At 34.7% G+C, this 14046-nt stretch overlaps 1 protein-coding gene across 1 annotated transcript in view; it reads right to left on the bottom strand.

Annotated features, from left to right (window-relative positions):
• Positions 1-12122, bottom strand: part of LOC108690938 (kinesin-like protein CG14535) — a 41800-nt gene extending 29678 nt beyond the window's left edge. Inside the window, exon 1 of the mRNA XM_018198493.1 lies at positions 11943-12122. Within this exon, the coding sequence (XP_018053982.1) occupies positions 11943-12122 (180 nt within the window). The remainder of the gene's footprint in view (positions 1-11942) is intronic.
• Positions 12123-14046: the final 1924 nt, after the last annotated feature.

Genomic DNA, 14046 nt, shown 5'->3' with positions numbered 1-14046 from the left:
CATAATGTATAATATTATATATATATATATAAATGTTATATATTTTTATATGTAAAATTAATTATTTAAAAATAAAACATATTCAATTCTTTTCATTTTTATTGCATGTATCGTCAGTTGTTTTAAAGCATATTAATTTAGCATCGAGAATATTCTCAATTGATAAACAGAAGCTTATATTGAAACGTTTTGATTCTACGTGTGGATTCATACAGAATCAATATCGAAACCGACGATGGGATATCAGACAGGATATCTTACAACGGCAACAACAATGATATTCATAATTATAACGGGATCATCCCGAGGGACGTAACGCAAAGCAAACATATTTCGCAGATACCTGCACCCTCCGTTGCCGGAGATCTCGCCCTTGAACTCCCCGAACCGTCAGCATGACGGTTAATGAAATACGTGACCGGAGCCACTGTCATAATCTCAAACACTTGATTCCGCGCCCGTGCGACGGGAGAAATTGCGGAAAGGGTCCTGTTCTGTCGCGCGTTTCTGATGCGTGCGCGAGCGAGCGCCCATCGATGTTGAGCCTTTGAAAATTTTCACCGGCGCGAGGCCACCCTCTGTGATGTCCGCCCTCAGGGTAGACGCCAGTAATGCTGTTTAACTATCTCTCTTTTCTCTCTTTCACTCTCTCTCTCTCTCTCTCTCTCTCTCTCTCTCTCTCTCTCTCTTTCTCTCTCTCGCACAGATTTACGTTAAAAATGAATAACAATAGCAATTCACTTCTGCTTTGATGTCCTTTTAATAATCGAAATCCCCAGAATTGATACGCGGAGAATAACCGGAAATAGAATCGAGTGAAAATTAGTTAATTGGTTGGCCGGTCCTTTGTGTCGTCAAATATTTTTTCAATGAAATTCCTGTGTAATTCTTGGAAAATAATATAAAAGCTAGATAACGTGAAAATTACGTGAAAGAACTTATTTTGTCGTAAGTAACGTTTATGTCTAATAGATTACATTTAAAGTTAATAGTTTTCAAAGAATAATTTTTCCATTTCCATTTATTACTCACAACGCCCTTTATATTTCTGGCAACTCCCCGACAATTGAAAAAAAAATGGTTTAATGTGAACGTGACGTCTCAATCGCGCTCATCTCGCAATGTTTATTTCGAATAGGGTGGCACAAATTAAAAGACACGCGCCGCGGTGTGACTTACAAGCGGCATCGTGTCATCACGCTCGTAGTCGTTTGAATTTGGCTTGCATGACGCGTTTCGGTAACGCAATATTGGCGCACCGGACTGGAATACCAATCATGTAGAGGGTTGGATGTACTGCTCTTGCAAGCCCATCTTCGACTTGCGAGGAAGAATTCACGACGAAGATCTTTCTCCCACTTTTCTCACTTTCGATTTCGCCATCTACACTCGCCTCTTCGTTCTCCCCTATTGCCACCCCCTTTTTCCGATACCTCTTCACCCTTCTTCAAGCGCGAAATGTAAAACTCATGTCGAAAGTTCGAAAAGAAGCTGCGAGGAACGTTCTACCCTCGCAATGCTGAAGTGAGATGAACGAGGAGGGGTCCCCTTAATGGCTGGAAATAATCGAATGATCTTTTCCCTCCTTCGTGCGCATCGTCGACGAATCTCTTAATTCACAAGTTTTCCAGATGCCTCAACACAAACGTCTCTTGACGAATCGAAGTGACATTCCTCAATTTACAAGCGGTAGCATTTTTAGGGTTCATGAAATTTGTATTCTTTCTTTCAATGTTTTTGCGAAACATTTCTATTAGCGATAAAGTGCAATATAAAGGTCAGTCTTTTTACATTGCTTCTTGTCTATGGATTCAGAGAAATATTTCTTGAATAAGTTTGATGTGATTTTCTTAAATATATAAAATAAATATATAAAAGGTATTAATATTTCATTTGTAGCAAAGTATTAATATTTCATTTGTAGCAAGCAGTTAACAGTTCTATTCAAATTTTAATTTAAAAAAATTCAATCTTGATAGAGAAAATTAAAACAGAAAGAACTGTCGAGCAATTAAAAATCGGTTAGAGAAGAAATTATTTCTCCTCTTTGACAAGAAATATTGTCTCGGTCATATAAAAATTACGGAAGAATTGCACTATGTAGTGTAGCGCTGTGTTTTGTAAAAGCATAAGCTAAAGTCTATCGCAGGCAAATTTACATAAGAGCATAGCGTACAAGCGTCTCCGGCCAATGAGGCTTCATGATATAAGCTCGCAGTACAATACAACGGCTTACGTCGGGCGCTTCATTGGTCGACGCATTTATATGCGATGTTCTTACGCAAATTAGCATGCGATGCTGCTGATGTCAATATTAATATAACTATAGAAGCAGTGGCAAAACATGACAGAAATCTCATTAAGATATGCAATGTTGAGAAACCAGCTTAGAATTAATATTTATTTACAATGTAAAATATAATATTATATGGAAAGGATAATTTTGCTAAAAGTTTAGCTAAATACAGATCTGAAAATAATTTCATTAAATTATCAAAATAGTTATGTAGGACTCTTAAACAATGATGATAATGTTGCAAAAAGTTTTTAGCAACATTCTAGCAACTAATTTAAATTATTTTGACGTTCAATCAAAATTGTTTTCAAATTTTTATCTATATTTACATTTTTAGATATTTTAGTGAAACCGTTCTTTTCGTATAAACTTGAATTATATAATTCATGTACGAAAACAAGATCTAATTTGAAGGAAAATTGAAATGTATTTCCATTTATTTTGATTCCATTTAGTTATATTCAGTACGAAACACTTGAAAAAGTTTTAAATTTCTTTTCGAAGAGAACCAAATAAATACGGCTATTAAGCGCACTTTTTTGTCAATAATTATATCATCACTCTTGTTTGTTCGCTCATCTGATTCGTGCAATAACAAATGCGAGTCACGTAACTTTCTTCTTCGATCATGAACGTTAAAATGAAAAAAAAACGTGTTGAACAGAAATTTTGCTACCAATTGAAAAAAACGACGCGATCAGCATTTTCATCGCAGCAAACGATAAATCTCTCGACGAACTTTTAACAATTACGCCAATCACGTATATTCGTTTTTAGCAATCACAATAGGTTTTTTCTCGCATTGCATTTATAACTTGTGCTATTGTGATTTTTTCCCGAATCAACGATAATAACTATTTTATATATATAATAAATTAATTATTTGAATAGAATTTTTAACTCTAACTCTCTAGAAAAATATTTTCGTTAGAATTATAAAAGTGAATCTCAATTACATTCCATGTAATGAGCATATTTTGTTAGCATATCTTGTATTGATCTGTTTGCATTATTCGAATTTAATTACATTAATTGATAGTTAAAATAGACATTATTATTAGTTTATCTTTGAACATTATTTGAAATTTAATAATATAAATATACATTGTTTTTCCCAACCGCGACAATTTGCAACGAACTGGCTTATGATAATTTTATAGGTGTCTTTAGTTCACCGTAATATTCGTGTTAGTAAAGTAAAAGGGTTGCGAGATGCTAGTTACATTTTTGTATGAATAGAATAAGACGTAGTCGCATTTGCATGCAGATGAACTGATGGACTGTCTACTAACAATGCTATTTGATGAAAACGTTCGTATAAAAAACAAACAGTCCTGAGGGGATACTTTTCGCCCTCGTATTCACGTAACGAAACACGAATGGTTAGCGATTGTAGGCTAGATATGATGAACATAGGAGATGGGGAGACAAAACGTGTGAAACACACGTTCATGTACAGGAAATATTCTCGTTGGAATTTACGAATCGATAATTCCAAAAATTGCATAGCGATACGAACTTTCTGCACAATATACTGTGATTTATTTCATCCTATTTATTTACAAGCAATTTCCGTCGGCGATCGAAAAATAAATACTAAGTAAACCTTATAAAAACTCAATGTGTTAATTAATTTTTAACAATTTATAATTTATAATTTTTAACTTGACTAATAATATGAATAATATGAATACTTAATAACTGTAATAATATAACTATAATAATATGATGCTAATAATCAAACATTAATCTCTCTCTCTCTCTCTCTCTCTCTCTCTCTCTCTCTCTGCTGTAATCAAACTCAGGTAAGTTTTACATTTTTTTTACTTCCGTAGTAGAATTAAACTGCAGTATTTCGGTGCAGTAATCCGGTAAAAATGAATATCATAAAATTATTCAATCTTTACCATGTAGCAAATCATTAAATCTATAAGTCTAATAGAATGCAATTGAAGTCTGATAAAATAAATTAATAATGAGCACGTGCTTCGTAAAAATCTTTCCGGATTGACAAATTTCCGCAGCAGTTTGCCAAATGGTGGCCGATAAATTCAGGGAAAGCCCGGTTGTGCAAATAAGCGAAATCCGTTCAGCGGTCCGCTCGAAGAGTGATCGCATTTACATCGTGGAATTTTCGACTCGTTGCTGGTGCACGGTGTGATAACTCCCGGGATAACAACTCGGAAAACTTTTCATCCACCTCCGGCAGATCTGCAGAATGGTATATGGTAGCGGCAGAGAAGAACGAGGCTGACGACCAGACGAGAAAGGGTGCCAGAACGTTCGGCTCGCGCGAACGCCCTTCTATCGCGCAATGTCGTGAAATATGTCGCGATTTACACGGGAGATTGGCGTCATTGGCGCCTAGGGAGCGAAAGAGTGAGAGAGCCTCCCCTCTTTTCTCCTTTTCTGGCATTATTCCCTGGTCTACCAAATTCCCACCCCTCCGCCTGCCCTGATCGTGTTATCCTCTAACCCCTGCATGGGCAGGAGTGGCTTGCCGGATCAAAAAAGCATTCGGGGAAATCGGGATCCCAGTGTCTGCCTGAGCGATGCAAAATCGAACCTCTATGAGACTCCTCCCCGCACCTCTCTTTACCCATCAATTTTGTTCATCATTCTTCTCTTTTTTTCCTTTTTTTTTTATCACCCATTCTATCGATGATATCCGATTTCCTGAAAAATTGGTTCATCCATCGTTTTGTAAAAACCATTATCTAACAATTTATTAACTTGGTATGGTTATATGATATTCTCTTTATAATTCAAATCTAACTCGTAGTTTAATTACCGAAATCGAAGATAAGCTTAACTTTTATTAATCTTTTAGAGACGATATTTTGTTTTTAAAAAGTAATCTTTTTTTACTGATTTTGCTGCTAAAAATATTTTCATAAAGGAAAAATTTATTAATAAAATAAGATTGCCGAAATTGCATTTTTCACACAAAGGCTTATAATTCAGAAATTATAAAGAATATTCTTAAGTTTTTTATAGCATAATAAATCTATTAGAATTTAGGAGAACTGTAATCTTTCTCTTTTTTATATAACTTTTTCACTTTAATTTTTTTTGCATTATTATAACATTTTAATGTAGATATTTTCAGTGCGATATTTTTAGGCAAGGAAGAAACCCATTACCTAAATCGCACTCCATACTGAAATTCCTCATTTAAAACGTTATAATCCCATACAGCACACTTTATCCCAGAGATTCCCTTCTTGCAAACATTTGCAGGACGTTGCAACGTTTTCAGGACGTCCATCAGAACGTTCCTTGGATATCTATGCTATATGGAGTAATGTAAAGAACTGAAAAATTACATAAAAAATAAAAAAGATTTATTTATTTTGTTATGTTAAAAACTTAATAATATATTTTTCTAAAATAGGATAATTTCAGGAAGTAATTTGAAGTAATTTTAATGTAAAACAAAATAAACTTTGCAGGTTTACAATATATTTTTTACATATTAATAAATGGAATAAAAATGTAAGAAATATAGAGGATTAAGGAACAACCATTTCAAAGCGAATATTTATCGAAAAGATTAAAAGAACTGAATCTTTCGCAGTTTGTTTAAAAAGATATTGTTCGTTATTATGCTACAAACTCTAATTTCATGCATTATTATTCGATATATCGTAACTAATTAAGTAAGTTTATGTCGCAAGGGTGGCAGTAACCATAGTTTACTAATAGTCTGTCACGGAGCAAGCATCTATAGGTGCAGTGAGGTGCAACGACTGTCCGCTCGTCCTCGCCATCGTTCGGCTGGCACCTGTCAAACTTCATCAGCATTGCTTAACACTCGGTCGCGCTACGGCGCAAATTAATCCCGCTGTAATATGGAAATACGTCATTCGAGAGGATACGACAGATAACTGGTCAGGCAGTATGGACTAAGGGGTAAGGAGCGCAGAGTAGAATACAAGCGGGATATCTCGGCAACGGAACCGTATGATGGGTTTATAGATTATCGTGCATTTGCTCGAAGATGGTAGTGAGCGTCATACTGATATTTTGCCTATTCGCAAATATTACAGGGTATCTCCTATAAATTTGGAAAAGTTAGTATTAGAAGCTCAATTTGGATATTATTAACAACTTATATATATGCACAATGTACAATTTATTTATTGCTATAAGGAGGATCGATATTTGATAAAGTAGGCCAGAAAAACAATCTTGAATCTAATTATGCATTTTTCACGCAAAATAATGTAGAACATATAATACTTACAATTACTTTCATACAGCCACATTCCACAAAATATATTTGTACAATTTTTAGCTTTTAGAATAACTTTTGCTGTGGCAGATTCAATTTTCGAAGGGATTTCTGGAATTCATTAATAAAAATACGCCAAACTAGAGAGAACGAAATTTTATTGAGATACACTCGCGTGTAAAATATTTCCACAGAATAAATAATAGAAACATTGCTACCCTATTTCTTTCAAATTTACATGATTTCGAAAGTAATTTTTTGTTAATTTAACATACTTCAATTTGATTCCGAGGACAAAATTACAAAGCGAGATATATGACACCCAATCGATGCCGCGATGATTCGTTTTTGCGAACCAAATTTCCACGAGAGTCAGGAAGCAAGGTATAGGTCTCAGCGGGCAGCTCGTTCAATCAGCATATCCCGGTAAATGAGCAATAGATCGGTGACGTGCATACACATCGACTGTGTGCGCTGCGTACACACACGGACGTAGATACGCACACACGCGTAGGTAATCCACAGCGTGACTATTAGTCGTAAGTCAATAATAAAGCCCTTGTCCTGCCGCGGCTATAATGGCCGCGGTGAATTATTCTGGTCGGGATGCATTGTCCTGGCTGGGTTGCCGGTTGGCTTGGAATTGTCGGCCGAGCACGCACATGGCGATATACGCGGACGCATATGTGCACGTCGAATGCGTGGCTGTTTGCGCGTATGACGCGCATAATTGAGATGGATGTCGATTGATTCGCGGCCGGGTTTCGTTCGCATGGTCTGCCTATTGGCAGCTCATTGTTAACACTCAAGTAGTAGGCTCAGTTTCCACGTGGCTTTAACATAATTGCACAATGCGTCATTGGCTGTCTTATGGCGATGAAGATAAACTGTATATTTTATTGAATTATATGATTTATTAAAGTTTGCTTATTAATAAAAATGCATGCGGAGAGAATGAGAAGAGGGAATATTATTTTTTTTGAAATTATAATAAATTTTGTTTAACTAGTGCAAATAGAATTTTGATTAATTTTGAACATTTATAATTTTATTTTACTAGTAAGTGCTTTAGTTTTCAAGTGTATATTCGAAGAAAATTTATGTTAAGTTTGAGGGTGCTAGAGTAGTAACTAATGATACTCAAAGGAATTAAGCACTTAAATTTACCTACTATATATATAAATATGTGTGTGTGTGTGTGTGTGTGTGTGTGTGTGTGTGTGTGTGTGTGAAGCGTGGAGATCAATTTCTTCAAATTATATAAAAATTTACTTAGTGCAAACAGAATTTAAATTAATATATTTTTTAGTAATAATTTCATTTAATATTTTAATAAATAGGTTTTCTAGTGCTTGATATAAATTTCTTCAAATATTTGAAGTCTAAGTCTTAGTAGAATGAAGTAAGCAATGATAACGTAGAGCGAGATGATTCGGATCAATTTTTGATAAAAAGTTTATGGAATTCATATTTTTAAAGAAAGCGCTTTCGGATATTGTGTTTTGCAAAGTTATTTTTAAAAGTGCAATATCACTTGCGCGTCATGGAGAAAAACAGACTGTGAGCTTTTGCTTCTGTATTCTTTCCAATAAATTGTTCGCTATACTTGCAATCCGCGTGTGTCCACGTGATTGAATACGCGAAAAGAAAGTTTCGCACAAATTGCACGCTCCAACCCGATCTTCAAAAGGATTCTGCTGCGCTTCCTTCTGTCTCTTCCCATTATTTCCTGTTCGAAGAGATAAACTCGGTTATCTGATATATACGTTTTTCAATATCACTTCTCGTTCCGATATTTTCTCGATTTCCTCCAAGTTGAAGATATAGACCTGTAACAACTTTTAAATCAATCTGGAGCTTTATCAAAGTTTATTATGAACTTTATCAAATAATCCATCGATAGAATTTACACCATCGCAGATTCTATTAATGTTTAACTGGTTGAAGTGTTAATAATTGAAATTGCGCTTGTGGCTTAATCCTCGCAAACAATTCAACTATAATTTCGATTAACCGTATTTTCTTTAGCCCGCGGACATTCTTCTTGTTAACTTGTAGCTCAAACAGATGTCACTTGTCATCACGGGATGCATTTATGGAAATACTGTCCGATACAACGCACAAATATCAAGCAGATTATGTCACTACTAAAATTACCATTGTCGATTGGACGATATCATCAATAAACATCCACATGCTATTTCATGATCATTTCGTTTGTCAATACACTCTTAATCTTGTATCGTATAGCACTTCTAAATTTGGGATACAAATTTCTGAATAATAATAACATTTTGAGTTACATAATTTACACACTAACAGGAGATATTTTTTTAAAAACGTTTTAATGAATAATAGCTCAAATATATTTTATGTATAAATATTTTCTACATATCATAAAAGTAAGATTCTTCTATATTCATGCATGCGATAATACCGTAAGAGCATTCAGCAGAGCACTCAACATGTTGCAACTCAACAATTGCGTAATAGTTGCGTTCTACTAAACGCAGTCAAGTCAACATATTTCCATTTATTTTATATTTATTGTGCATAGTATTTGATTAATATTAGGTGTGGGAAAAAGTTACATCTAACGGGAAAAACGCCACGAACTTTTTCCCATACCTAATATTTATCTCCACAGATATGTAAGATAGATATAAGCATATTGAAAAGTTCTATTTTCGTTTTTCTAAAAAAAAATCCTTTATGTAATTGTGAATATAAATTTTAGTAGTAATATAATGAAATATAAAAATTTTATTTGAATCCATTTTTTTATTACGTTGTGACAATTACTATTGCTTTTGTGTTTGCTTGGCATTAAAAAGAAGACTTTATTGATTTGATTACATTGTCCATTGCGAGATGCCTGATGCCGATAACGGGAACTTTCGAAGGGCGGAGATCAGCACCATTGATCCTCGCGATTCTACAAAAACGTCAAAGAGATCGCCAGTTTGATGATGAACGATTGTAGGTTGCTCGATGGAATGGCGGCGAACTCGGTGGTCTTTAAAATATTCAAGCGAGAGTGTGTTTGACGGCCAATCGAAAAGGACGAAAAGTCGCGCTGGACGCTGGGACTCGCTCTTTCGAAATCGACTCTTTCATCCCTGTGGAGTTCGTCCCCAGAAGCCCAGTTGGTTCGCAACCAGTTCGATGGATCGCGAAGAGAGAAAAAGGGAAAGGGAGGAGAGGAGAAAGGGTCTATTGTGTCTTTCAATGACAATCGCCGTGGCCGACGGACATTTGATCGAATCAATCGATTGGTTTCTACGGTTCTTCTAAACATAGTCGGGGTGAGGGAGAAACGCTAAGAGAAGGAGAGGGATTGAAATGAAAGAAAGAAGAAAGAGAGGCTAGTGTAGACGGGACAATCTCTCTGGAGTACCAGACGGTACATGGCTGGAGAAATGGAGAGGTAGAGAGAGAACGAAAGAGAAGCTGTTAGAGCGAAGAGCAAGGGAGGAACTCGGGAATATCCATGGTAGCTCCGGGCTCATTTGAATCCGACGCTCAATAATATCCCTCAGGAGTACCGAAATATCTCAATATGTGTATATAACGTGCTGCGGCGTAGCTTACGATCTCTAGCGATATTTGCTTCGGCGACGTCATCCATCAAGATCGCATAATACAATTCGTCGGGATTGTCGATATGTAGAGAAGACTTCCATAAGAATTCTCTGCACGATGAATAACCAGAATAATCGATGAATAACTAGAAGATCGCCGAGTTAATAATCCATGAATAAGCATTTAAAGATCTTTGATGGGCCTGTTTTGAGGCTGCATTTCACTCATGTCGCGAAAATTTACACACATATTTGAACAAATTTTATTAATTATGAACAAGCTTGAAAAAATTACGAGGCTTCATTAAAAATCTGAAAAACTAAAGTATATTCTGCTGGATTCCAAGAGTAATATAGAAAAATATTCCGCCAGTATGATAACACGATAAAGTGTCCCGAGGACTCTGTTGGCAGGGCTCGGCTCGCTCGGTAGCAAACGGGGAAGTCACAGGCAAAGAGCAACATTCGCCTGGAGGGATGGATTTTCCTGTCAGAGGTGGAGTTTAGAGGTCGGGAAATTAGTTTAGTTATGCGCCCGGCAGGGACGTCTCTTACGTTTCCACTACCGACGTAAGACCTCGGCGAAGCACGTACATGTTCTAGGGCTCTCCTCCTCTCTGTCCTCTCTCCGCACACTCCGCGCCACTCTCTCCCTCTCTTTTATTCCTCGCAAACTTCCTCGAGCTTCCTGTCTTCTCTCCAGCTCGCCTCTCCCTTTCATGAATTCCGAAGAATCGAGCTGGCTAGCGGCCTTCAGAAGAATCAAGCTGAGGGAGAGAATTTTCCGGAGTGAGAACAAATCGAGCGAGTGGAAGAGAGAGTCTTCAAGTAGCATTGAGGACTGTTGCTACTTACTACTCCGAAACAGCTGGCTGACGAAGACATCATTGACTCAAGATCTCAGTCTCTCTCTCTCTCTCTCTCTCTCTCTCTCTCTCTCTCTCTCTCTCTCTTTCGCTGTGCTAATCCTCCTGACTATCGAGCGATCTTAAACGCGCTCGTTATAAGTGCCGCTTTGTTCGTTGCGCCGCGCTTGAGTGCCATTTGAAATTTAAAACGTTAACGGAATACTCTGAATAGCAGAAATTAAGTTCAGTTTGCTGTCGATTTAATCTCACGACAAAGTATCTCAGATACTTTTTTGTGACAAACAAGTATTTGTGCCGAATATATAGAGCGGAGAACGTGTGAGAATCATGCTTGCATTGAAATTAAATGATTAATGAAATTTAAAAGGTTAAAATCGAAATTTGTCGAATAATATAAAGTAACATTAAATCTCTTTCTATTGTAACTTCTGGTATACTTTATAGCAAATCATCATATATCTTGTAAAACACAAACTAATAACATAACATTATAATTTCAATATTATAATTGCCCAACATATATAATATAAATGTAATCTAATACCTATGTATGTTGTACATATCAGTTACATTGAGTACGAAATTATAATTTGGTAATATTATTATTAGTTTGTATTCTACGGGATTTAACTAATCATTTTCTAAATGTAATTATTAATCCTCCACCAACAACTGTTTAAACATATGATTGATATTTTGATTATAAATTTTGATAGATATAAATCTTTAAAAGAGAGTAAATAAAATACAATCCGATTTCTATGATAATAAAAACTTATTATTTGTTAAAGCTTTGATAAGTATACAGATTATATCCTTATAAGCAATAAAATGTTTTGTTTCTCAAAGAATCCTATTACTGTCGGAAAAGTTAAAATTATTTACTTTTGCGGAGGATAAAAATATCTAATAAATAATCGAGATGTTCACCTATTTATATTTATAATCTCATATCGACTTACTTGAGAGTCTTCTTCAGTAAAGATCGCATCAAACGCGAACATTTTTGGCGCCGCCACAGTAGGCCGTCGATCTTCTGCCGATGAAGATTGCCCAGATGCTGGGTCCACTAATGTAACTTGTTTTTTACGCTTATCCGCACTGAAGAAGCTACCTCCATCTCCAGGTGACACCCTTAGCATAACTTTTACCTGAGTAACAAAGAGAAGATGCAATTAAATTTTATTTCTGTTAAAATCAACGATAGACTTTCGAATTGATCAAATGTTAAATTTGAGACGCGTCAACAAAATTACTCAAACTCATTTGAAACATGTAATACATTATATAAATGTGCATTTTAGTATAAATGTATATATATATATATACATACATATATACATACATATATGTACGTATTGTACATATAACGCATACTCTTTACATTAAATTTTTACAACGATTTAATTTTAACATAAATCTCAAAAGAGTTAAATAATTGTATAATTTTAAAAAATTAAAAATTATTTAGAAAGAGCTTTTGTAATATTCTATTATTCTTTGTATCTAAAAATATTATATATAGTAATCCTGTTTTAATAAGATTCGTATTATTCATTTAGTATATAAGCATAAATATAACTCTTCAATCGTGATTGTGGAATGTTATTGTAGTATTGACTACTGTAGATTGTGTGACGTTAACGATAAACTCATTAATTATTGTGAAATTGAATCAGTTTTGGAATCTGTCAATTGGACAGACAGCAGATTACATTTGGTGATAAAGCTAAAGATAAAGCTTTTCCATCACTTAAACGCTTGGCGAATCCGTTTTAATAGGTTATTAAATATATATATATTACATAATAAATTAGTTTAGCTCTTGCATCAAATAACGCGCTTATTAAAATTATTTGATAGACAGTTTCTAACGACAAATGAACATCAAATCTAAAATTACTTTGACTCACGATAATAGATCGGTCAACGAACCACGGTACTTATTGTAATAAATGTATTCATGAATACATATCACACAAAGTTAAAACAAAATTGCGTTTAAATCACAGTATCAGTAACTTTCAGTGATATCTCTGCCGATTATTTTATATGTCACAATTAATATAATGTGATATAATTAGTATAGAAATAACAATAGTATAATGTATATAATAATAATTCATTATTACTCCTATGAGATTATGCCAATTATGTACAATTATGTTCCACATTCACGCACAAATTTAATTGAAACTTTTATATTGTATTTTACATTGTTTTTCAGTCATTTATTATGAATATATATTATTATGGATACAGGTGAATACATATCTTTGCATTGAACTTTTAATACAAAGAATTAATTTTAATCATACGAATTTGAAAAGAGGCAAAAATGAACAAACAATTAACAATTGTACCTTAAAAATGCCACATGACATTCAATTACGATATTCGAGCCGCAATGGACATCGGGTAATGTGATAGCGGAGAAACGCGTGTATCCAAATACGCGAGAAGATATTTACCGGCCACTCGTGAAATCGAATATTGCTCACAAATATCGAGCAGACAGTTGAGGATTCTGGCAAACAAGTAGTTGCTGCTTTATTAAAAACATCGGATGACGAATCGCAATCTCATTTATCTATAGCCCTCAGTGTTTTTGGATTTTTTTGTATATATTCAGTGTTCTGTTAATTATTCAAGGTTGATTCATATACACCTATGGATCTGATTTCAAGAAATCATTAAAAGAAAATTTATTTATTTATAATTTTATTTTTTCTGAAAATCGCTAATTAATAAAGTCTTTACTAATTTTTGTATATGTTGTAATTTGGCGATTTATTACTTCTTTAAACTTGAACAATATCTTAAAAACTAATATTTTAATATTTGATACGGTCCAGCACAATATAAACCAGAAAAGTAAGAAAAAACGATTAAAAACAAAATTTAATTGGAATGAAGTTGTTCTTCCAGCGAGCTCTTCAATTATTTTTATCTAAGATTTACACCATATTTTACGCTCGCGCGTGATTTAAACGAACTCGAACGTTTCGACCGATAAGACGTGGCGCGGCGCACGCGTTCTTCCGCGTAAAGTCACGGCGATGCATT

The sequence above is a fragment of the Atta colombica genome, unplaced genomic scaffold, assembly GCF_001594045.1.
Source record: "Atta colombica isolate Treedump-2 unplaced genomic scaffold, Acol1.0 scaffold38, whole genome shotgun sequence".
In the NCBI taxonomy this organism is placed as follows: domain Eukaryota; kingdom Metazoa; phylum Arthropoda; class Insecta; order Hymenoptera; family Formicidae; genus Atta; species Atta colombica.
This window is presented reverse-complemented; position numbering and strand designations above follow the sequence as displayed.